Below are 25,186 nucleotides of genomic sequence, written 5' to 3'. Positions count from 1 at the left end.
ACGGGCCCAGTAGTCTCCACACCCACTCGTGGTGGGAAAGGATCCAGGGCACATATCTAGAGGTTGAAGGAGCCTTCACCAGGCAGCCACAAGGAAAGGGTGCCTGCCCCAGCTGCGGGCCAGAAGGGCAAGGAGCCAGCTCCAGCTGCTGCCGGGAAGGGCAAGGAGCCAGCCCCAGCTGCTGCCATGAAGGGCAAAGAGCCAGCCCCAGCTGCTGCCAGGGAGGGCAAGGAGCCAGCCCCAGCTGCTGCCACAAAGGGCAAGGAGCCATCACCAGCTTCTGCCAGGAAGGGTAAAGAACCAGCACCAGCAGACAGGAAGGTCAAGGGGCCTGGTGCAGGGACTCCGATGGAGACCACACCACCAACCATGGTTGTGTATCTGTCCAAGGCTCCAGGGGATGGGCTGGAGCCTCCCCCCACCAGCAGCAGAAGGAGCACCACCACCACCACCACAAGTGGGTAGCCGTCCAAGGCTGCAGGGGATGGACTGGAGCTTCCCCCCACCACCATCTGCAGCACCACCATCAGTGGGCAGACATCTGAGGCTGCAGGGTATGGGCTCTAGCCTCCCCCCACCAGCAGCAGCAGCACCACCACCAGTGGGCAGCCATCCAAGGCTGCAGGGGATGGGCTAGAGCTTCCCCCACCACCTCCAGCAGCAGCACTACCAGTGGGCAGCCATCTGAGGTTGCAGAGGATGGGCTGGAGCCTCCCCCCATCACCAGCAGCAGCATCACCACCACCAGTGGACAGCAATTTGAGGCTGCAGGGGATGGACTAGAGCTTCCCCCCACCACCACCAGCAGCACCACTACCACCACTGAGCAGCCATCACCTTCGGCGGACGGTATGTGGTCCTGCATCCATGGGCTGCTGTGCGGCCTGCCCCCTGAAAATCCAGTGGGTATGACAACCACCTGAGAGACTGTGACCTTGCACTCCCCAGGATCCAGAGCACAGGGCCCATTGCCCCCTCCAGAACCAGTGGGTAAGACACCCACCCAACGCAGTTCCCAGGATCCAGGGCACAGGGTACGATGCTCCCTCCAGAACCAGTGGGTAAGACACCCACCAACCCTAGTCTCTCCAGGATCCAGAGCACAGGGCACTATGCCCGTTCCAGAACCAGTGGGTAAAACACCCACCAACCCCAGCCTCCCCAGGATCCAGGGCACAGGACACGATGCCCCCTCCAGAGCATGTAGGCAAGTCACCCACTTGAGAGACTGTGACCTTGCACTCCCCACAATCAAGCACAGGACATGTTGCCCCCTCCAAAGCATGTGGGCAAGTCACCCACTTGAGAGACTGTTGCCTTGCACTCCCCAGGATCAGGCACAGGGCATGTTGCCCCCTCCAGAACCAGTGGTCTTCTGTCATCTGCTGGCCGTGGTGCCCCCCTTTCCCCATCCTCCTTAGGTGCCTGCCTATTTTCTAACTGATGCCCCTGCAGTGTTCTCCACTCGTGTTGCTGCAGGTGACAGGTGGGGCCCTGGAATTTGGCCTGTGGCCCACGCACAATGATTCCTCCCCCCCTGTAAGCTAGGCATCTATACTCACTGTGGTCGTCTTCGCCGTTGCTGGTGTTCGTGGTGGTGCAGGATGTAGAAGATCATTGGAAATATTTGCAGCTCGGGCTCCATGGCAGCGTGGTTCTTCCCTGTGTCTCCAAAGGTGTGTCCTTTCCCTTCTGAGTTCTGTTTCCACCATGCTTTTGATGTCATTGGTACTGTCCCAGAAAAGTTGGCTGTTTCCAGTGCCTTAATATGGTGGGCAGAACATTGACTTCCGCCTGGCTGTAGGTGGCTACCGCCGTGGTGGCTGTTTTTTCTGCCCTGGTGGTCAATGTTGTAAAGTGGCTGTCTATGGGAGATATCACCGCCATGGTCATAATTTGGCGGTACTTACCACCAGCCTGTTGGCGGTATTACCGCCACTTTATCACCGACCGCCAGGGTTGTAATGAGGGCCTATATCTTCTAATCTGCAACACCCTTCGCTTTATACAATAGAAAAATTGAGGGGGTTATGCACTAACATTGTTATAAGATTCTCATTGTATAAATTGGTGTTCTCATGGGTACAGTGGTACTGTTACTTCTTGGTGAACAAAGACTTGATGGGAGATTCTTGTGACAGTTCTCTGTGTAATACCTCCAGTAGTAGTGTCCGATGGGAAAAGATAGACTGCTTATGCTATCTGGGGTGAAAATAGACTTCTGTTCCTTCTGTCATTTTTAGGATGCTTTGGTTGATGATTGCATAGCATCTGCAGCAGAGATGCTTTGCATGCTGCGGACATCTACCTCTGTTCCATCATCACCACCTCGTTTTATGGCTTGAACTTGTTTTTGATGTGATCTGCACACAATTACATGCTGAATAATGTCCACCTGGTTCATCACTATTAATGTTTTAAATGAATTGAGCATTTTAAGATTTGATCCTCCTTCTGCCTGCATGTAAAGATGTCCCAAACAGGGAAGGTGAGTTTTCTTACAAATGTAAAGGCTAACAAAGGTATTGAGTTGGAGCTATGTGGTTGGCTGGCCATAAACTAGCACAGGTTGTGACAGCGATAGGGGTGATAGCTGGTTCAGGTTTTTGGGGTCTTGAAAAGATGGAAGCAGGTGGTGTTGGTGGTACTATATGAATTAGAGTAGGTTACGTATAGTGAGCTTTATTTTCCGTGTGTGTGTGTGTGTGCACTCTCCATACTAACAATTCTCATCATTATCTTCCTCACTCCCAAGGCTTCTGGAAACTTCATTTTCCCTTGTCTGACATGTGGCTCCGTTGAGCTGCAATTCTTATTGAGAATATCAGAAGGTGGGCTTAGAGAGGATGGGTGAGTGCTCTTTTTTCCCTTGATGTAGATTCTGTAGCTGACGTGTCCAGTGGAAGAGCAGTCACAACAGCATGCTGCTCTGCAAAAAGCTCACCTTCCTGCTCCTTCTTCTTGAAGAACTGTTGTTGCATGCTGTGGTTCCTTTTGTGATATTCCTGTGATAATTTGGTTGTCTGCTGGGACAATTTTAATTTATATTCAGAGGCATATTTGCACTTCTTTTTCTCCATATTTATATTTTGATGCTAGACCCGTCTAGCGTTAAAATATTGGAGTTAAGGTCATTTTGTGGATGCGTGAAACCACCTTGTGTCAATGAGATGTAAGATAGGAGTTCTCGTCCAAAAAATGACTCAAAGCTCCTACAAAAAAGGTGCACGGAGGGAGGCTGGCCTAAATAATGGTGCCAAGCCTGCTTAGCGCCATTATTTATCGCCTGGGACATGGCAGGCGTTAGGGGACCTGTGGACCCATTTCCATGGTGAAACACCATAGAAAGAGCCCAAGGCCCACCCCAAGCCCAAGGAACACCCCTACCCTTAACAGAGGGACACCAGAGGATGGGGGACCCCATCCCAGGTAAGTAGTGTAAGTAGAGGTAAGTATTTAAAAAAATGTTTTAAGTGCCATTAGGGGCCCTGAAATGGGCCCCCCTACATGGCACTTGGTACAATGGCCATGCCCATGGGAGCCTTGTTCCCTGTGCTGGCCATTGGGGTGGTAGGTATGACTCCTGTCTTTTATAAGACAGGAGTCATGTGGTATGGATGGTTTTGCATTAGGAAATGATGGTTGGCTGGTTAAAGGCATTTTGTTTTCCTCTAACCAGACTAACGTCATTTTTGGGTGCAAAACCCCCTTCCCCCATACCGTCACCCCCACCCGGCTAATGTAATTTTCCCAAACATTAGCCCACCCTTTGAGCCGGCTCGCGGGATTCCATAAATTTGAAGCCCAGCAGGCACTCTGGAATGATGCAAGCTGGTGCTATACTTTGTGACCAAAACTGCGTTTGCACAGTTTTGCATCAAAAAGTATAAATATAGGCCTCAGTTCTCTGCATGGCCGTGGGCACTGTAGTGCTGAAAGACATGGACTTACGTTTAGGTGGTGATGGTACCTTTGATTTAGGGGTGACCCTCCTTCTAGCCCCTTCCGGTTCAGAGGGGGTTGCAACACATATGTTGTATTTATGAAGAAAGAGGAGGGCTTGATTTAGGTGGTGGCAACAGATGTCTTCTCCTCAAGGGCCTCCCTATTTGGGGAAATATTATTTGATGGGGTACACAGTAGTATTTAGCACAAGCAGAAATACTTAGCAGCGGACTATGGTGTCAATGTCAGCTTCTTCTTGGAGTTCTTCATGTCATAGTATTATGTATGACATGAAGCTTTGTGAAACTTTTGGCAATCCCAATAAAGTAGGAAATCAGTGAGATTTGCTCAGTCTAGCCAATGTAATACAAATCATCAGCATCATCAATGTGTAACAGTGTTCCCATGCATAAACTATTTTGTGTTAGACATTATGTAGTAAAAGCTAACTTGGTGATCCTCTAGAGCCCATTGGTGTTTCTAGGGAAAGTCGGGGACAGGCAAAAACCAAAAATATTAATATGGTTTCCCATCTGATTTTACTAAGTCAACTAGAGGACATAGGGGTAGGTGGGAGCGTGCTGGCCTGGTTGGGCTCCTTTATATCAAACAGAAGCCAATCTATGTGGATGGCTCCTTATGCTTCTGTCTCCAAACTTCTTAAGTTTGGTGTCACTCAGGGTTTGGCGTTGCGTACAATGTTGTTTAATATTTATTTGTCATCCTTGGCCCCCGATGAAATCCTTTGGAGTGCAGGTCATCTCTTATGTGGCAGAGCAGGCACACAGATGATTTTAATGTGGGATCAAAAGGTCTCCATCACCCATTTAAATTTGAAGCATATCTGTCAGCTGTTTTCCAGTGGATATGCTTAAGTAAGCTCCAGTGTAACACAAGTAAGACGGAAGTTCTGTTTTTTGGGTTCCTCCTCCTTGCTGGTATGCTGTAGTTTGGCTTAGCCCTGCACCATCTTCTACTATGCCGGACCAACGTGGTCCGGAATCTTAGAGTAAAATTTGACAATAATCTGTCCTTTAAACCCCAGACCGGAAGTGTGGTTGCATCCTGTTTTAGGTGGTCATTACAACCCTGGCGGTCGGTGTTAAAGCAGCGGTAAGACCGCCAACAGGCCAGCGGTAAAAAAATTTAAATTGCGACCATGGCGGAAACCGCCAAAAAAGACAGCCACTTTAACACTCCAACCGCCACAGCGGTACAGACAAACAGCTTGGCGGTCACCGCCAGCAGACAGGCGGAAGACAAAGTATCGCCCACAGTATCACAACCGACCAATCCGCCAACTTTTCCGGGGCAGATTCACTGCGGATAAAAATACAGCAGAAACAGGACTTCGAAGGGAAAACGCTCACCTATACACACCCCACGAGGAATCCGGACGCCATGGAACCAGAGCTGCACATCCTGCCAGCCCTCATCTCCTTGCTCCTCTACCAGGATCGCGAACGCCGGCGGCGAAGACCACGGTGAGTACTGCACCTATGACACAGGGGAGGGGGGAGGGGGAGGGAAAAAACAGGGACACACACATGCAACACCCCCACCCCCACCCTCACCCACTACAACACACACACTAATACATATTTATACATTATAGTTACAGCCCCCAAGCCCCCGGGAAGAATGCAAAGACAAAAGGAAATGAGTGTAACCATTGTAATATATTAAAATGAAGTATGCAAAAATATATATATACACCATAAACAAAATATACACCAAGCTTAGTAGTCCAGGTAGTGCTCCAATGAAGTCCGTGGTACACTGGGCCCACACGGTATGGGCGAGGCCCACACAAGATCCCCGACCATGACAGAGAGAACACTGCAGGAGCATCAGAGAGCAAGAAAACAGGCACCACAGGGGGAGGGAAGGGGGGGCACTTCAGCCGGTTGAGTGCACAACGCCAAATCCACGAGAGGGCCACATGCCCACTGTGCAGTCCTGGGGAGTGCAAAGCCACAGTCTCTCAAGTCTATACAGTGGGTGGGTTGCCCACTGTTCAATCCTGGGGAGTGCAAAGCCACAGTTTCTCAAGTCTCTACAGTGGGTGGGCTGCCCACTGTACCATCCTGGGGAGTGCAAAGCCACAGTCTCTCAAGTCTCTATAGTGGGTGGGTTGCCCACTGTTCCATCCTGGGGAGTGCAAAGCCACAGTCTCACAAGTGGATGACAGTCTCTATTGGTTCTGGAGGGGGCATGGTGCCCAGAGTGCTTCATCCTGCTAAGGACAGATTTAGTGGATGACTTTCTCCACTGGTTCTGGAGGGGGCATAGTGCCCAGCATGCTTCCTCCTGCTAAGGACAGAGGTAGTGGATGTATCTCTCCACTGGTTCAGGAGGGGGCTCTGTGCCCAGAGTGCTTCATCCTGCTAAGGATAGAGGTAGTGGATGTATCTCTCCACTGGTTCTGGAGGGGGCATGGTGCCCAGAGTGCTTCATCCTGCTTGTGACGGACTCAGTAGCGTCAGTGCCCTTGGCGCTCATGGGCCAGCGGTGCTTGGAGCGGCGGTTCCCTGTTCAGCGGTGCTTGGAGCGGCGGTGCCCTGTTCAGCGGTGCTTGAGGTGGCGGTGCCCTGTTCAGCGGTGCTTGAGGTGGCGGTGCCCTGTTCAGCGGTGCTTGGAGCGGCGGGGCCCTGTTCAGTGGTGCTCCAGGTGGCGGTGCCCTGTTCAGCGGTGCTTGAGGCGGCAGGCTCCTTTGCGGTGACCCAGCTGTTGGCGGTCCTCTCTGTCCCAGCAGGGCTTGTGCTGGCGGTCCTCTCTGTCCCAGCGGGGCTTGTGCTGGCGGTCCTCTCTGTCCCAGCAGTGCTTGTGCTGGTGGTCCTTTCTGTCCCAGCGGGGCTTGTGCTGGCGGTCCTCTCTGTCCCAGCGGGGATGATGGCGGTGGCCTCCTGGGCAGCGGGGATGATGGCGGTGGCCTCCTGGGCAGCGGGGATGACGGCTGTGGCCTCCTGGGCAGCGGGGATGATGGCGGTGGCCTCCTGGGCAGCGGGGATGATGGCGGTCTCCTCCACCGTGCTGTTCTTCCCAGACTTTCCTGGTTTCTTGTGGCCCTTCCCCACCTTGGAAGGTGTCGCAGCTGATTCCACACTCCCACTGGAACCCATGGAAGCGGCTTTGGTGGCTGAAGCCTTCCCCCACTCTCGCCGGGCACTGGCCAACTTTTGATGCTTGACAAGTAGGGGACTGTCCGTGCTGTGGCTCCATGCGAAACTGGCTGCCCTGGTGGCCGGTGCACTCCACATTCCGGTGACTACAGGAACCACTGGTCCCGGAGATGTTGTGGCTGAGGGGCTCGTTCAGGACCTCGGAGACGGATGGGGTGGGGGAGGTGTGGGAAAGAGGTCAAGGTTGGACAGGAAAAGTTTTTGGGAGACACTGGGACGGGTAGCTGGAGGGGGTTTGGGAGTGGAGGAAGAGGTTGTGGTTGTAGGAGGTGTTCGTTTGCTGACTTTGTGTGAAGGTGCATGGGCTGGAGGCGGTCGTGAGGTGGATGGCTGATGGGTGGGTGGGTGCCTGCATTTGTGTATCTTGGGAGGTGGCGTCACAGACACACTGGCAGAGGACACAGGGGACGTGTGAATGGTAGTGGGGGTGGTGACTGCACGTGAGCGGGGCGTGGTGGTGGGTGTGCTGGTGATTGCAGTAGTGTCTGTAGATGTAGTGCATGCAGGTGTAAGTGTAGACAAGACTGGGAGGGAGGAGGGAAATGAGGAGGAGGGGGACACAGTGGAGGCAGTGGATGTTGGTGTGTCTGCATGTGTGTGATGCTTGCGTGAGTGCTTGTGGGATGTGTGGTGCTTATGTTTGCCATAGCTTCCCTTGTGTGTTGACATGTGTGCATGCTGGTCTGTAGGTGTGCTTGTGATAGGCTGGGGTACAGGGGATTGGGTCTGGGTGGAGAAAGTTGCAGGGGGGAGGCTAGAGACAGGGACAATGGCTGCCATCAGTGCTGAGGCCAGAGTCTGAAAAGCTCGCTGAAGGGCCGCCTGACCAGAATTAATGCCCTTCAGGAATGCATTTGTTTGTTGCAACTGCCTTTCTACACCCTGGATGGCATTCAAAACGGTAGACTGCCCAACAGTGAGGGACCTGGGGAGGTCAATGGCCTCCTCACTGAGGGCAGCAGGGGTGACTTGGGCAGGGGCTGAGGTGCCTGGGGCGAAACCTCCCGGGTGAGCGGGCACGGGGCAAAGGCTGAGGGCCTGCTGGGAGGGCGGTGCAGGTAGGGGGGGTGGTGGCTGTACCTGTAGATGGGGGGCACAGATGTTGCCACGACCACAAGGGAGCTCCCATGAGAGGATGAGTCCGTGTCGCTGGTCTCAGCTCCTGTCCCCGCCGTGGAGCTCCCCTCGCCCTCCGTCCCACTGGTGAAGTCTGAGTCCGTAGTGTGGCCCTCCATGGCCATGTGGGATGCAGCCCCCTCATGTTCCGGTGCCACTGCTCCTCCGCCTGATGATGCTAATGCACACAAGAACAGGAAGACCACAAAAAGAGGGGGAACGAAAGAAGAAAGACATGTCGAGTGCATTCATTACCGCTACCGTTGGCGGAAACAACAGACACAGAAGCCCCCTGCACTATGCCGCGCTCTTGGGCTCCACTGTTCAATCCCTGGGAAATGGCCTACTAGGCTATGGACGACATCTGCACACATGGATGACACAGGGGCATGACTAGGTGTACTTGGCACTCTACAGAGGTGGGGTGGGGTGCCACATGGCCTGCCTTACGGAGGGACCTTGCCTATGAAACTCGCCCTGGCCCAGGGAAACCCACAGCCCACCTCCCCCACCCAGACCCCTCCACAGCAGGAGGAGAGTGTACTCACCCCCCTTGTTGCTGCTGTGATGCCCTCAAGCGCCCATCCAACTCCGGGTACGCCACCGCCAGGATCCTGAACATCACGGGGGTCATGGTGCGATGGGCACCCCTCCCACATTGGGAGGCCATCCCCAGCTGAGCCTCCGTCGTCTTCTTACTCCAGCGGCAAATGTCCTCCCATCTTTTTCGGCAAGGGTGCTCCGTCTGTGATAGACCCCCAGGGTCCGGACGTCTTTGGTGATGGCATGCCAAAAATCTTTTTTCTGGTGGGCGCTGACCTACATGAATTGTACAGGGGGAAGAGAAACGTATTACCAACTGCACTGTCAGTCATTGGCCCCCATCCCTACCCTTGCCATGTGGCACATGCACTCACCGTCATTTCATGCATGCCGCAATCTCCCTCCCCTTCTTACATCCACCCCACTCCACACAGACATAGCCCATAGACCATGCTCCCAGTGTACTTACCTGTTTGTATTAAGGACCGTAGAGTAGCGTGTCCTGGGGGAGGACCCCGTCCACAAGTTTCTCCAACTCCTCCGATGTGAAGGCAGGGGCCATTTCCCCAGACACTCGAGCCCTTGTCTCTTCCAGACCGAGGTTACAGCAGCACTTGCAGTGTAGGTCCTCTGCTGTCGAAGATCAGGTATCGAGTGATTGAACAGATAGAAAATGGCGGTCACGTCCGCAGCGGTGCGTACCGTCACCGCCGGCGTACATCGTCATTGGCTCATGGGATCCATAGGGTCCAATGTTAACGAATGCAGCATTGCGCTGCGGTCTTCGACCGCCTACCGCAATGCTGTACAACGCCAGCACAGTTACCTCACATCCCATTGTCCCACTTAAGAGGTCAGGCAGCCGCCATTTCAGTGGCCCACATGGCTTCATTTTTAACTGCGTCACACATACCTAGGCCTAGACTCAACACACATACAGGCCACTTTTTGGATTATGATTCGTGTTCTGTGTAAGCTGTGGGTACGTACCTCTGAGTTGGTTGACTCTGTGCTCGCTGTTGTCCTTCATAGGCACCGTCCGCTGGGACATGTGAGGAGATGGCGGCATCCTCCGGTGTACCGATCGCTGGTGGACCTGTTGACAATGGAGGAAAGACATGTGATCATCACCTACAGGCTTGACCGTGCCACAATCCAGGAACTGTGTACCCAGCTGGAGCCAGACCTGATGTCAGCTATCCGCCATCCCACAGGAATCCCCCCTCTAATGCAGGTGCTGTCAGTGCTCCATTTCCTTGCAAGTGGGTCATTTCAAACAACTGTGGCCATTGCATCAGGGATGTCCCAGCCTATGTTTTCCAACGTGTTGTCCAGAGTGTTGTCTGCCCTGCTGAAACACATGCGGAGCTACATCGTTTTCCCTCAGGTGGAGGATTTGCCTACAGTGAAATGTGATTTCTATGCCCTGGGACATATCCTCAACATCATAGGTGCCATTGATTGGACACATGTGGCTTTGGTCCCAGCCGCAGGAGTGAACAGGTGTACAGAAACCGGAAGAATTATCATTCGATGAATGTACAGATGGTATGTTTGGCAGACCAGTACATCTCCAGTGTTAATGCCAAGTTCCCTGGCTCAATGCATGACGCCTACATCCTGCGGAATAGCAGCATCCCTTATGTGATGGGTCAACTCCAGAGGCACCGTGTGTGGCTATTAGGTGAGCACCTGGAAGAAAGACAGTGGGAATGGTTGTCTGGGTCTGGGGTTATCCCTACAGGTTAGTGTGTGTCTAACTGTTGCCCCTCGCCATTTGCAGGTGACTCTGGTTACCCCAACCTGTCATGGCTCACCCCAGTGAGGAATCCCAGGACAAGGGCAGAGGAACGCTACAATGAGGCCCATGGGCGAACATGGCGGATAATCTAGCAGACCTTCGGCCTCCTGAAGGCCAGGTTCAGGTGCCTCCATATGACAGGTGGATCCCTATTCTACTCACCAAAGAAGGTGTGACAGATCATCATGGCCTGCTGTATGCTTCACAACTTAGCTTTGCGACGACAGGTGCCTTTTCTGCAGGAGGATGGTCCAGATTGTGGTGTTGTTGCAGCTGTGGAGCCTGTGGACAGTGAAGACAAGGAAGCAGAAGAAGAAGACATGGACAACAGTGGACTCAGTGATCGTGCAATATTTCCAGTGAGACACAGGTAAGAATACAACCCTGCCTACTACATGCACTTTAACACTACTACCTCTCTACTGTCTGTCGTTTTCACCCAGTGTATGGTCACTGAGTTGTCACTTTCCCTTATGATTTCACAGTTAGTGCTCAATGTTGGAGGGGATTGCAAAATGGTGAGGGGTGATGGTGGAGGAATGTCCATGGCAGAGTCCAGTCTATTAGTCTCATTGGCATTGCCCAAATGGGCCTAGGAAGTGGAGCTGGGGCAGTTTAAGGATCAACAGGGTGACAAAGTGGGACAGAAGGATGACATTCAGGGTGGCCTCATTTCTTGGTGGGTGTCTTGGCATTGTTCTCTGTCTTTGTCCTGGATCTCAGGGACTGTTTGCGGGGTGGTTTTCCCTCTGCAGGGGGTGGGGTGCTGGTGTTGTGGTCCTGTGGCGGTGCCTCCTGTCCACTAGCGCCGGCAGAGGTGGTGGGCAGTTCATCGTCCAGGCTAGTGTCAGGGGCCCCTTGTAGTGCCACAGTGTCCCTCCTGGTGTTGAGTACTTCCTTCAGCACCCCTACAATGGTGCCCAGGGTGGAATTGATGGCTCTGAGTTCCTCACTGAAGCTCAAATACTGTTCCTCCTGCAGGCGCTGGGTCTCCTAAAAATTGGCCAGTACCATTGTCTCCTGGGAGTGGTGGTAGGCTCCCATGATGTTGGAGAGGGCCTCGTGGAGAGTGGGTTCCCTTGGCCAGTCCTCCCCCTGTTGCACAGCAGCCCTCCCAGTTCCCCTGTGTTCCTGGGCCTCCGTCCCCTGTACCGTGTGCCCACTGCCCCCAGGTTCCTGTTGTTGTTGGGGTGGTGTGTTAGCCTGGGTTCCCTGTAGTGGTGGACACACTGCTGATTGACGTGTCCTGGGGACGGAGGTATGGGCCCGCTGGGTGGGTGCTGTGCTGGTGTTTCCAGAGGGGGGAAGCTCTGTAGTGGCCTATGTCTGTGTGATGGAAACCAACTGTCGAGAGGTCCCCGATGGTCCAGGCTGGTCATCTAGATCCAGTTGAACAGAGGTGTTGTCATTACTGTGGGCCTCTTCTGTTGGTGGTTTGGACATGTGTGGACCCTCCTGTCCGGTGACATTGGGAAGGAGTCCTGCAGCGGTATAAAAGGGTGTTTATTACATCTGTGTGTGCCATGGTGTGCATTGGGTGGGTGACCATGTACCCCAGTGCTTGCATTCCTGTGTGGGACCTTGTGTGATGATGGTTTAGGGGGGTGTATGGGTATGTTCATTTGGCATGCTTTAGTGATGGGTGTCCATGCTTTGGTGTTGCATGCAGGGCTTGGTGTTGGGATGTGTGGTTTGTGATATTGGGACATTTGTGAGGAGTTGGAGTGATGGGGGTGAGGATGAGGGTGGGGGTATGTGATGGCATGCAGGTAGGGTGGGGGATGTAATAGTTAAGATTTGACTTACCAGAGTCCATTCCTCCTGCTACTCCTGCAAGGCCCTCAGGATGCAGAATAGCCAAGACCTGCTCCTCCCATGTTATTAGTTGTGGGGGAGGAGGTGGGGGGTCCGCCGCCACTCAGCTGAACCGCAAGGTGGTGTCTTGAGACCACGAAACGCACCTTCCCCCGTAGGTCGTTCCACCTCTTCCTGATGTCATCCCGATTTCTTGGGTGCTGTCCCACTGCGTTGACCCTGTCCACTATTCTTTGCCATAGCTCCATCTTCCTTGCAATGGAGGTGTGCTGCACCTGTGATCCGAATAGCTGTGGCTCTACCCGGACTGCACCTGTGATCGTCACCTGTGATCCGAATAGCTGTGGCTCTACCCGGACTATTTCCTCCACCCTGAGCTCCTCCTCCGAGAACCTGTGGTGTCTTTGCCGTGCCATGGGGTGGTGTGGATGATGTGTGGAGTGGTGTGTGTGGTGATATGTAGTGGGGTGTTGTGTGAGGTGCATGGAAGTTATGTGGGTGATGGTGTTATGTGCCTGTGGATGCTAGTATTTTTGAAGGTGATGTCTCTCTCTCTGCTTCTTTCTCAATTGTGGTTGCAGGGGTTTGTGGGTGATGTGGGTGCGTTTTTTATATTGTATTGAGTGTGTGGGAGTGGTGTGTGTGTATGTGTATCAGGTGTGTGTATTTCGAATTGTCCAATGTGGTTGTGTTTTGTATGTGTGTGTGTATTTTGAGCGCGCCAGTGTGTACTGCCAATGGAACACCGCGGTTGAAAGACTGCCATGTGGATTCGTGTGTCGTGATAGTGTGGGCGTATTTCTGTTGGCGTGACGGTAGAGGTTTTGTTTTCGCCAGTTTATCACTGACCTTTGGTGTGGCGGACTTGTGTGGGTGTCTGAATATTGGCGGATTCTGTGCTGTGGGTCATAATGGATTTCCGCGGGTGCGGTGGTGGTCTTCAGCACGGCGGTAAGCGGCTTTTACCGTCAATGATGTAATGACCGCCTTAGTCTTTTGCCGCTCATAGGAAAGTTCTTGTTCCTGCTCCAAATTTCATGTCAGAAGATGGTTGTTCACAAACGGATTCCCGCCCATCTAGAATATGCTAATGCACTATGTTGGGGTCTCCCTTTATACCAACTTAAGAGACTTCAACTGGTGCAGAATGCTACAGCAAGGATTTTGCATAACATTCTGAGAAACATCTCTGTTAGGGCTCACTTTAGGGAGCTGCACTGACTGGGTGTTCAGGAGAGAGTGAGGTTTAAGGGGCTGTCTTGGCATATATGGCTTTATATGGTCTTTGACCCTCTTAAAAAATCAAGAAACTTTCCCACTACCCACATCTAGAGTTTTATGTTCTTCTAGTAAATTGCTGATGACAGTGCCTAAAATGAAGAGGAAGAGGTGTGGTGGTCCCGCTTTCTCAGCACTGCCCGCAGCTAGAGTGGAATGCTCTTCCACTACATCTTCCTGACATAAAGGAGGTTGACTCCTTTAAATGTTTCTTTTAATGTAGCTTTCTCCTATTGCAGGAATTTGGGCCTTCTAATCTGCGAGTGCCAGGACACTCAATTATGTAGCTGAGTGCTTTACAAGTACCTAAACTAGGTGCATCTACAAATTAAATGAAGCAACTAAATAATTGTTGGTGCCCCTCTATGACCCATGGAACTTGTCTGGGTGCCAAGGGTGTACAAAAATAAAATTAAAAAATTCAATGATGGGTGGTGTTCCTGGAGACCTCATGGCGCTCTATGGTAGGCAGAGGGAGGCAAGCAAAAGACAAATAAATAAGTAAATCATTTCTAGTGTCCCTCAGGGGCCCATGGGGTAATATGGGAGGCTGGAAAAAATTGAATAAATCACATGAGGGCTCAAACTGAGGAAGGCAAACGTGTAATGAATAAATAGGGGTATATGGGAGATAAGGGCAGGAAGGCAAAAATCATATAAATGAATGGAATAATTTCTGGTGCCCCTCCAGGGCTCAATAGACCCCTTTGGCGTGGGATGCATGCAATAATGAAACAAATTAATAAATTATTTGATGGCAGCTCTCCTGGGTCAACTGGGAATCCATAGGAGGTAGGAGGCAGGCAAAACTTGAACACATTAGTTAAATAATTACTGTTACCCCTCCAGAGCCCCTGAGATTCCTATTGGATTCATTACATTAATACAACAATTGCAGGTGCTCCTCAGAAGCACATAGGGACACTACAGGAAATAGTACAAAAACAAATAAATCACCAACCAATTACTGGTACTGCTATTCAAGGCCTATAAGGACTTCATGGGAGAGAAGAGGACAGCCAAAATGGAATAAATTAATTAAATATTTTCTGGTGTCCCTCGATGGCCCATTGGACCCCTTTGGGGATGAGGGGGAGTGCAAAGACTGAAATAATTGGATAATTGTTGGTGCACCTAAAGGGCTCATAGGGACTGTATGGAGGGTCGAGGTGGTAGGCAACAAGCAATAAATTAATTTAACATAAATTGGTGCCACTCAATGTCTCATGAGGCCTCTATGGGAGCCAGGAAAATGAAATAAAGAAATTAAATATCTGCTGATGCCCCTTCTATGGGAGACAGACAAAAATGTAATAAATTAATTTCAAGAATTGATGATGCCCCTCCAGGGCCCATGGAGACTCTATGGCAGACATGGGGAGGTAAGTAAAAATTGAGTATATGAATGAATTAATTGCTAGTACCCACGGGCCCTCTATAGAGACAGGCACAAATTGAATAAGTTAATGAAATACCCACTGGTGCCCATCCAGGACCTACAGGGTCTCCATGGGAGGCAAATGAAGGCAGGCAAAATTTAATACATTCATAAAAATAATAACGCTGTATTACAATCAACCACAAGTGCCAATACATATATATGGAAAAAGTGAAAAAATTAACAAAATATGCCATGGGTCTGGGCCATGTAGTTGAAGTTGGCAAACCACCTTCAAGGCAGAGATTTGGCCTGCCCACTGAGCTCACTGAAATCTGGAGCTCTCTAGGATCACCAGCATCAGTTGAATTGATGAATGAAATGAAAGGCTAAATAAGTGAGTTCATGCGTGACAGCGCATATATGAATGAGGGAGTGCATGGATGGATAAACGAGTAAACTAATACATCAGCAGATGTATGTATGAATAGACACTTGTACAGATGTATTAATGTGTGAGGCAGAGCATGGATGCATGAATATCTAAGACAATACACTCAATCATGTTGATGGCAAATGAAAATCCCCCTTTCCTGTACTACTAATCTCTCCCCCGTTTATCAAGTGCCTAGCCACTCACGTTTCCATTAATCCATCATAAACCTTCTCACCTGCACACTTAGGGACAGATGTATGAAAGTTTTTTTCCTGGTCGCATGTGGCCTATTGGGCCATTTGCGACTGGGAAAAGGCTTTTCTACATATAACAGTCCTATTCTACGAACCGATAACCAGTTACTGACTCACAGAACAGGTTTCGAAGTCGCTATTAGGAAGGGGCATACCAAAGGGATCCCTTCCTCATAGCAAGTTGCAGGGGCATGTAGGATTGTTTTGAGCCCACAAATGGGGTCACAAAACAATTGCAGTTACCACCAAGTTGGTGGTAACCCATTTGTAAATGGGAAGGAGTCCCCATGAGACCCCTTCCCCTTTGCGAATGGAAGCAAAAATATTTTTTCAGACCAGGTAGTGGTCCGACGGATCACTGCCTACTCTGAATAAATGAAAAGAAAATTGTTCACTTTTTGTTTGAAATGCATACCATTTTCCTTTAAGGAATTTCAACAAAAAAACTGTCTTATTTAAAAGGCAGTCACAGACATGGGCCCGGATTTAGTGATTCATTAAATAGGGATCTCAATTTGTAAATCATTGTTTCTATGTACTAAACATTTCCAAACTGTGATATGTTAAAAAAAAAAAAAAGTATGTGCAAATTACCATTACTTCAGGTCCAAAAGCCCAGCAGGAGGAGTTTGGACGACTCCCCGTTCCGATGGGAGCAGTGGCTGAAAATCTAGGAGCTGGTGCACAATGAGGAAAGGGGCTACTTGGAAACTCACTGCACATGTGGACTTAAAGGTAAGTCTGGAGGGTCCCGTTGGAGGGTGGAGGTCACAAGGGCTTGGGGCCCATGGGAGCATAGCTGGTTAGTCAATGCTGGGGTCACTGGGGTCACTGGGGCTGAGAGCGGCATGGACATGTCAGCCAGGTGTTGTGCGTCTTCAGGTCCTCTTGGTTAGAAGGAGGCAACTGGAGGGGAACTCACACTTCAGCCAGACCACTCAGGATGTAGGTCTCAAGTGTTCTGAAGTCCCTCAGTAACAGACTGTCTCTGGTCCTTTGGGAATCTGCTGCAGACTCTACTTCTTGGAAGTTGCCTTCGGGGGTCCGGTGCCCCAGGTATCGGACATCACAGCTCTGGTCCCCAAACTTGTCAGGGATACACTGAAGATCGTGTACAGTTTTTGGCTAAGATACTATGGCCCTCATTACAACCCTGGCGGTAAATCCCGCTTATCGTGCAGAAGACCGCCAACATACCGTTGCGGCTGACAGCCCAGAATCCGCCACAATACAAGACACAAGACAGAGAACATTTCAAGACCCCCGCCAGGAAATGGGACCCCACCTGAATGATACCCTTCTGTCCCACTATGTCACCCTGTCCATCCTTAAACTGCCATTGCTCCACTTCCTATGCCCCTTTGGACAATGCACCTGTGAAACAAATAGACTGAACTCTCCCATGGACATTCCTTCACCATCCCCCCAGCCCATTTTACAATCCCCTCCACTTATTAGCACAGGAATAAACACACTTCAATCACAAAACAACCTGGAGTCAGTCTGTGCTTTCACAAATGTGCAATTGCAATAACTATGGAAAATAGCAATGTCAATTTACATGTTCACATACCAATGTAACACAGCTGTAGGCCAGCAGTAAACATAGCAGAGGGCACAAAGTGGGACCCAGATCTGTGAAATGGAAAGTCAAAGTGACAAGTCAGGGTCCATATACTAAATTAAAATGACAGACTTATGCTAGTTCCAACAATAGAATGAGATGTGGGAAGCAGTGGCATCTTCTTACCTGTGTCTCACTGGAAGTATTGCATGATGATGTTGTTTCTGTTGTCGATATCCTCTTCTGCTTCCTCTTCTTCACTGTCCATAGGCTCCACAGCTGCCACAAGAACACCATCTGGCCCATCCTCCTGCAGAAAAGGCACCTGCCGTCGCAAAGCCAGGTTGTGCAGCATACAGCAGGCCACGATTATCTGGCACACCTTCTTCGGTGAGCACTATAGGGAGCCACCTGTCAGATGGAGGCACCGGAATCTGGCCTTCAGGAGGCCGAAGGTGCATTCGATCACCCTCCTAGTTCGACCATGTGCCTCATTGTAGCGTTCCTCTGCCCTTGTCCTGGGATTCCTCACTGGGGTCAGTAGCCATGACAGGTTGGGGTGATCAGAGGCACCTGCAAATGTCGAGGGACAACTGTTAGACACACACTAGCCCTTAGGGACAGCCCCATACCCAGACAGCAAATGAAACTGTGTGGGACTTTAGGCTCACCTATTAGCCACACACGGTGCCTCTGGAGTTGCCCCATCACATAAGGGATGCTGCTACTCCTCAAAATGTAAGCGTCATGGACTGAGCCAGGATACTTGGCATTCACATGGGAGATGTGCTGGTCTGGCAAACACACCATCTGCACATTCATAGAATGGTAGCTCTTCCGGTTTCTGTACACCTGTTCATTCCTGCGGGGGTACAAATGCCACATGTGTACCATCAATGGCACCAATGATGTTGGGCATATGTCCCAGGGCATAAAAGTCACTTTTCACTGTGGACAAATCCTCCACCTGAGGGAACACTATGTTGCTGCGCATGTGTTTCAGCAAGGCAGACAACACTCTGGACAACACGTTAGAGAACATTGTCTGGGACATCCCTGATGCCATGGCCACTGTTGTTTGAAAAGACCCACTGGCCAGGAAATGGAGCACAGACAGGACCTGTACTAGAGGGGGGATTCCTGTGGGATGGCGAATAGCTGACATCAGGTGCGGTTCCAACTGGGCACACAGTTCCTGGATTTTTGCACGATCAAGTCTGTAGGTGACTAGGATGTGTCTCTCTTCCATTGTCGACAGGTCCACCAGGGGTTTGTACACCGGAGGATGCCGCCATCTCATCACCTGCCCCAGCAGACTTGCCCTATGGAAGAGAACAGCGAACAGAGAGTCATCCAACACTGAGGTATCACAATGTGTTATTTGCAGAAACGTTATTAATCCGCAATGTGCCAGTATCTGTCTATATACCCAGCCTATATAGGTGTGTCGCAGTTAACATCCATCCCATGTGGCCTCCTGAAATAGCGGCTGCCTGACCTGTAAGGTGGGACAAGGGGATATGAGGTAACTGCACTGGCGTTCTACACCGTCGCAGTGGGCGGTCAAAGACCGTGGCGCAATTCTGCATTGGTTAACATTGGGCCCTATGGGTCCCAGGAACCAATGACGATGTACGCCGGCGGTCACGGTGCGCACCTCCACGGACGTGACCAACATTTTCTGTCTGTTCACTCACTTGAAACCTGACCTTCAACAGGAGAGGACCTACACTGCAAGAGCTGCTGTGACCTGTGTCTGGAAGCAACGATGGCTCATGTGTCTGGGGAAAGGTCCCCTGCCTTCACTTCGGAGGAGTTGGGGAAACTAGTGGATGGGGTCCTTCCCCAGTACATGCAACTGTACGGTCCTCAAGACAAACAGGTGAGTACAGTGAGCATGCTGCATGGGCAATGCCTGTTTTGAGTGGTGTGGATGCAAGATACATGGGAGGGGGGCTGAGGCCTGCATGTGTAGATGGGGAGTGTCTGTGCATCAGGGCAAGGGTGGAAACTGGGGGGCAATGAGTATGACGGCCCTGATGGGTAAGTAATTTCCTTTCCCCCTGTACCATTCATCTAAGGGTACCAGAAGAAGGGTATTTGGCATGCGATCGCAAAGGACGTTCGGACCCTAGGGGTCTACCACAGACGGAGCTCCCACTGCCGGAAAAGATGGGAGGACCTTCGCCGCTGGAGCAAGAAGACGGCGGAGGCCCAGCTGGGGATGGCCTCCCAACATCGAAGGGGTGCCCGTCGCACCATGACCCCCCTGATGTTCCGGATCCTGGCAGTGGCATATACGGAGTTGGAGGGGTGCTTGAGGGCATCACAGCAGCCACAAGGGGGTGAGTACACTCTCATTCAGCTGAGTCTGCACGCATTAGAAGGTGTCTGGGTGGGGGAGGTGGGCAGTGGGTTCCCCTAGGCCAGGGCAAACTTGTTAGGCAAGGTCCCTTGTGAGGCAGGCCATGTGGCACCCGAAACCCACCAGTGGTAATAGCCATCTACACCTAGTCAGGCTCCTGTGACTTCAAGGTGTGCAACAATTGATCTTAGGCCTCTTACCCCATGGTCAGCTGAAATTTCTAGGAACTGTCAGTGCATGGCATAGTGCTGAGGGCTGCTCCCTGTGTGTTGTGTCCGCCAACGGTAGAGGTTTTGCATGCACTGAACATGTCTTCCTTCTGTCTTCTCCCCCCTTTTTGTGGTCTCCCTGTTCTTGTGTGCAATAGCATAATCAGGCGGTGGAGCATTAGCACCGGAGCAGGAGGGAGCTGCAACGCACTTGGCCCTGGAGGGCAAAACAATGGAGTCTGAAGCCACCAGTGGGACGGAGGGTAAGGTGAGCTCCACAGTGGGGACAGGAGCGGACAGCAGTGACAGCGACTCCTCCTCTGATGAGAGCTCCCTTGCGGTGGTGGGCACCTCTGTGCCCACCACATCAACAGGTACAGCCGCCACCCCCCCACCAGCACTGCCCTCTCAGCAGCCCCTCAGCGTGTGTCCCGTGCTCGCTCACCTGGGAGGGTGGGAATCTCCTTCGCCCAGGGCACCTCAGGCCCTGCCCCTGTCAGCTCTGCTGCCCTCAGTGAGGACGCTATTGACCTCCTGAGATCCCTCACTGTTGGGCAATCTACCATTGTGAATGCCATCCAGGGTGTAGAGAGGCAATTGCAACAAACAAATGCATACCTGGAGGGCCTTCATTCTGGGCAGGCAGCCCAACAGAGAGCATTTCAGGCTCTGGCCTCAGCACTGATGGCAGCCTTTGTCCCTGTGTCCAGCCTTCCCCTCCAACTTCCTCCACCCAGAACCAATCCACTGTGCCTCAGCCTATCCCAAGCACACCATCAGACCAGCATGCACACTCATCAACACACAAGAGTGGCTCAGGCAAACATAAGCACCACACATCCCACAGGCACTCACACAAGCACCATCCCCATGCAGACACACCAACATCTACTGCCTCCACTGTGTCCCCCTCCTCCACGTCCTCCTCCTCCCTCCCTGTCTCGTCTCCACTCACACCTGCATGCTCTACATCCTCAGCCACTGCCTCCATCACCATCACGCCCATCACCACACACCGCTCACGTGCACTCACCTCCCCCACAACCATTCACACATCCCCAGTGTCCTCTCCCAGTGTGTCAGTGGGCCCTCCTCCCAAAGTACACAAATGCAGGCACACACCCACCCAACAGCCATCCACCTCACAACAGCCTCCGGCCCATGCACCTTCACCCAAATTCAGCAGATGTACACCTCCTACAACCACTACCTCTACCTCCACTCCCAAACCCACTCCATCTTCCCATCCTAGTGTGTCTAAAAAACTGTTCCTGGCAAACCTTGACCTCTTCCCTTCACCTCCATCCCCGTCCTTCCCCTAGGGCCAGGCTTTCCAGGTCCCAGCCCAGCACCTCAGCCACCAAATCCCCAGGCACAGTGGTGCCAGCAACTGCGGGCTCATCAAGTACACCACACATCAGGGCTGCCAGTGTGCCACGTAGTGAGGGCAAGGACATTCCGCCACCTGCCAAGGTGAAAAAGGTGCCTACATCCCAGAGGGAGAAGCTGAAAGTACCAGCCACCAAGGGCTCAGCAAAAAACAAAGGGGATAGTGGCAAGACAACTGTGGCACCATCAAAGCTGGGGAAGGGCCAAAAGCTAAGGAGCAGGTCAAGAGAGGGCATGGTGGCACCGACTGATGGACCAGTGTCACACTTTGTGTCCACGACCACGCCAACCTGTATGGCGGCGAACACCGCTAGCTGCCACGCCACCACAACCGTCACCTGCACCGCCCCTGGCACGTCTGCAGCCTCAACGACAGTCCCCAACCTCTTCCTCAGTGGGCAGCAGTCCGAGGCTGCAGGAGACATCCTGCTGTGTCCCTCGGCAGGTGCTGAGCCATGCACCACCGGCAGCACTGCCGCCAGCACCACCGTAACACACACCATTGCAAGCACCACCGCAACAGACACCGCCGCAAGCACCGCCACCTGCACTACCCCCGGCACGTCTACAGCCTCAGCGACAGTCCCCAGCCCCTTCCCCAGTGGGCAGCCATCCGAGGCGGCAGGAGACGTCCTGCTGTGTCCCTCAGCAGGTGCTGACCCATGTACTGCCACCAGCACCGCCGGCAGCACCGCCGGCAGCACTGCCGTAACAGACACCGCCACAAGCACAGCCACCAGCCCCGCGGCATCCTCGGACACAGGCACCACTGCTGACATGGCCACCATCCCCAGTGGTCAGTCGTCTGAGGCTGGAGGAGAATTCCTGGACCCTGGGCTGCTTCCATGAGGCATTTCTTCCATCACTGTTTGCACCTGCAGGTGCAAGGCGCAGCCGCAACAGTGTGGGGTATGTTGCTGCTTCCATGGCGTATCATGCTACCTGAACCTCGCAAATCTCGTGGCACGCACACCCAGGTGAGGGAATTGTACCGGCCACACTGCACAAGGAGCACTCTGGGCACAAAGCCCCCTCCAGAACCAGTGGAGTATCACATCCACTACCTCTGTCCTTGGCAGGATGAAGCACTCTGGGCACAATGCCCCCTCCAGAACCAGTGGAGAAAAGCATCCACTACCTCTGTCTCTGTATATTTCGATCTGATGCCCCTGCAGTGCTCTCTCCGTTTCTAGTCAGGTATCATGTGTGGGCCTTGCCCATGCATTATGGGCCCAGTGGTCCACGGACAATGATTACTACACTATCTGGACTTGTGTAGTTGGTGTACATATTTGTATATACAGAATTTTTACTTTTGACTAATAGATTTTTCATGATTACAATCGTTACAATCATTTCCTTTTGTCCTTGCGTTCTTCCAGGGGGTGGGGAGTGTATATGTAATGTTGCTGCATGTATTTGTGTTTATGTTGTTGTGTGTGAGGGTGGGGATGTTGCGCGTTATGTGTGTGTGTGTCACTCTCTTTCCCCCCTCCCCTGTGTTGTAGGTGCAGTACTCACCGTGGTCGCTGCCGTTCGTACTCCTGGTAGAAGAAGAGGTAAAACAACATGGGCAGGACGTGAAGTTCGGGCTCCATGGCGTCCTGGTTTCTCGTTGGATGTCGAGAGGTGAGTGTTTTCCCTTCTGTGTACTGTTTCCACCGTGCTTTTGGTCGCGTTGGTTCCACCCCAGAAAAGGTGGTGGATAGGCCTCTTGTAATAAAGTGGGCGTTACTTTGTCTCCCACCTGTCTGTTGGCAGTGTCCGCCGCGCTGTTTGTTTCTATCGCTGTGGCGGTCGGAGTGTTAAAGTGGCTGTCTATGTTGGCGGTTTCTGCCACGGTCGTAATCCCATTTTTTTTTACCGCTGGCCTGTTTGCGGTATTACCGCCGCTTTAACACCGACCCCCAGGGTTGTAATGAGGGCCTATGTCACAGGCGTCAGGCAGCAGCATGTCATTGAAATGAACATCATGGGATTGGTGCCTGCAGGATGCAGGAGAGTGATACCTTCACTCTGAGGGTGGTTCTTTGTGATTTGTAGAAGGCTAGATGTGTTCCAGGGTTTTGTGGAGGCCTTTAGGCTCCAGGACGACACTAAAACAGCTATTTTCATGTCCTTGGGGCAGCAGGCATGGGTTGGTGTCTTTTTCTTTCTGAAGCAGGGCTTCAGTTTTCATGCCTGATGTGTTCTTTTGTCCTGGGCTTCTTGTGTCCATTGAGTCAGAAGCCCTGGTAAGGGGTTGCCCCCTAAATACTGTACTTAAGGGGCATTTGTGGAAGTACCTGGTAGGATCCACTGGACTACCTACCTTAGGTTGGCTACACCCACTAAGTGACCACTTCCTTTGGGAAGATGGCACAACCCTGACCCTAATTGGCTATTTTCCTTCCATCCAAAATGAAGGAAAATGCCACATCTGAGGGGTGGTGCAGGCTGAGGGTGGCCACACCTCCTATCCTTTTCCGTCCGTTCCTCCCACCAAAACAGGGATCTGGACTGCGGAGTTGTCATCTGCTGCTAGTAGCAAACAGCTGGTATTGCATTTCAAAGGTAGCTTGGCCTTTGAAGCTTCCCACTTCTGCAGGGGTTGACACCTCTGCCTAGGAAAGGCTCTGTCTTCTGGTCACAGAGAGTGTGAGCGCTCACCCCAGGGATTGAGACTTGTGTCTGATGGTGGCAAACTGGTTAGGACCAGCTAGCAAACATGCCAGGGCTATTTAGAGTTGCAGGGACACCTCTAAGGTACCCTTTGGGTAAATTTTATAATAAATCCAACACTGGTACCAGTGAGGATTTATTATACTGAGCTGTTTGTTACCAAACAACCCTGGGTTCAGAGAAGCCATCATGTAGCTGGGGAACTCGTGATGACCAGTGTCCAGCACATGTACTTAAATGGATTCCCTGTACACTTAGTATGCCTAAGAATTGACAAAGACAGAGTAGGGGCATGTTGCTCATGCACTTATACCCACATATGCATTATAGTGCACCCTGCTTTGGGCTGTAAGGCCTGCTAGAGGGGTGAAAGACCTATATTGCATACAGTGTTAGGGGACATGGTACAAAGCCTGTGTGCCATGTCATGCTTTCATTTTGGCTCTGCACCACAACATGCAGCCTGAAATGGCAGTGCAATGTGCTCTTAGTGGCAGGGTCCCTGAGGGTGGCACAGTATGTGGTACAGTCCCCAGGGGCCTTCCTTTAGTACCCCATACCCTAGGAACCATGTGTACCATTTATTAGGGATTTATAGTAGTAGCAAAAGATGCTGCCAATTATAACAACATCTGAGAAGTTTTAGGGGAAAGAGATATGGGGACAAGTTTAGCAGGGCCCCAAGGCACTACAATTCAAAACTATATTATGTTCAAGGCAAAAAGGGGGGGGGTTACCTTTTCAAAGAGGCACTTTGTCATAGAAGGTATAAACAGGCAGCTGAATTCCAGGGCTAACATCCACAATGGCCACAATCTATGTGATGGTGATCGGAAGGTGAGAGGTGGGAGCTCAAAGGGTGAGAAGGTTACAGAAGCGTATTTAATGCAAGCGTATAACTTTATTTGATCAAACTGAGGAGGACGTGTATGTAAACAAGTCCATCATTATGGATGTAATTAATGACTTGGAGCCAATGCTTGCAAGGCCCCATGGATGCAGAACAAGCCATCCTAGTGCACGTTCAGGTTTTATGCTTCCTACATCTGGTTGTGCCAAGGCATTAGGTGAATACTATGGATTTTTCTGTTGGCATTTCCAAGAGTTCAAAGTCCTGTGCTTTTTGTAATTTTTGCATGCTTTGATCTCTATGAAGCAATGAGCATTTTCCCCCCAAATAGCCATGCTGATAAGCAGTCAACTAAATTTAGTTTTTTACCAAATTGCACAATTACCAAATCTCAGAGGAT

At 51.6% G+C, this 25,186-nt stretch overlaps 1 protein-coding gene across 1 annotated transcript in view; it reads left to right on the top strand.

Annotated features, from left to right (window-relative positions):
• The window catches only part of LOC138296966 (olfactory receptor 2D2-like), a 95,438-nt gene that overhangs the window by 40,374 nt on the left and 29,878 nt on the right, over window positions 1-25,186 (top strand). The window contains exon 2 of the mRNA XM_069236482.1: window positions 10,861-10,957. Coding sequence (XP_069092583.1) covers window positions 10,861-10,957 — 97 coding nt within the window. The remainder of the gene's footprint in view (window positions 1-10,860; window positions 10,958-25,186) is intronic.

The sequence above is a fragment of the Pleurodeles waltl genome, chromosome 5 (assembly GCF_031143425.1).
Source record: "Pleurodeles waltl isolate 20211129_DDA chromosome 5, aPleWal1.hap1.20221129, whole genome shotgun sequence".
Lineage (NCBI taxonomy): Eukaryota > Metazoa > Chordata > Amphibia > Caudata > Salamandridae > Pleurodeles > Pleurodeles waltl.
Note: the sequence above shows the minus strand (reverse complement) of the source record. Positions and strands in the feature narration are given on the sequence as shown.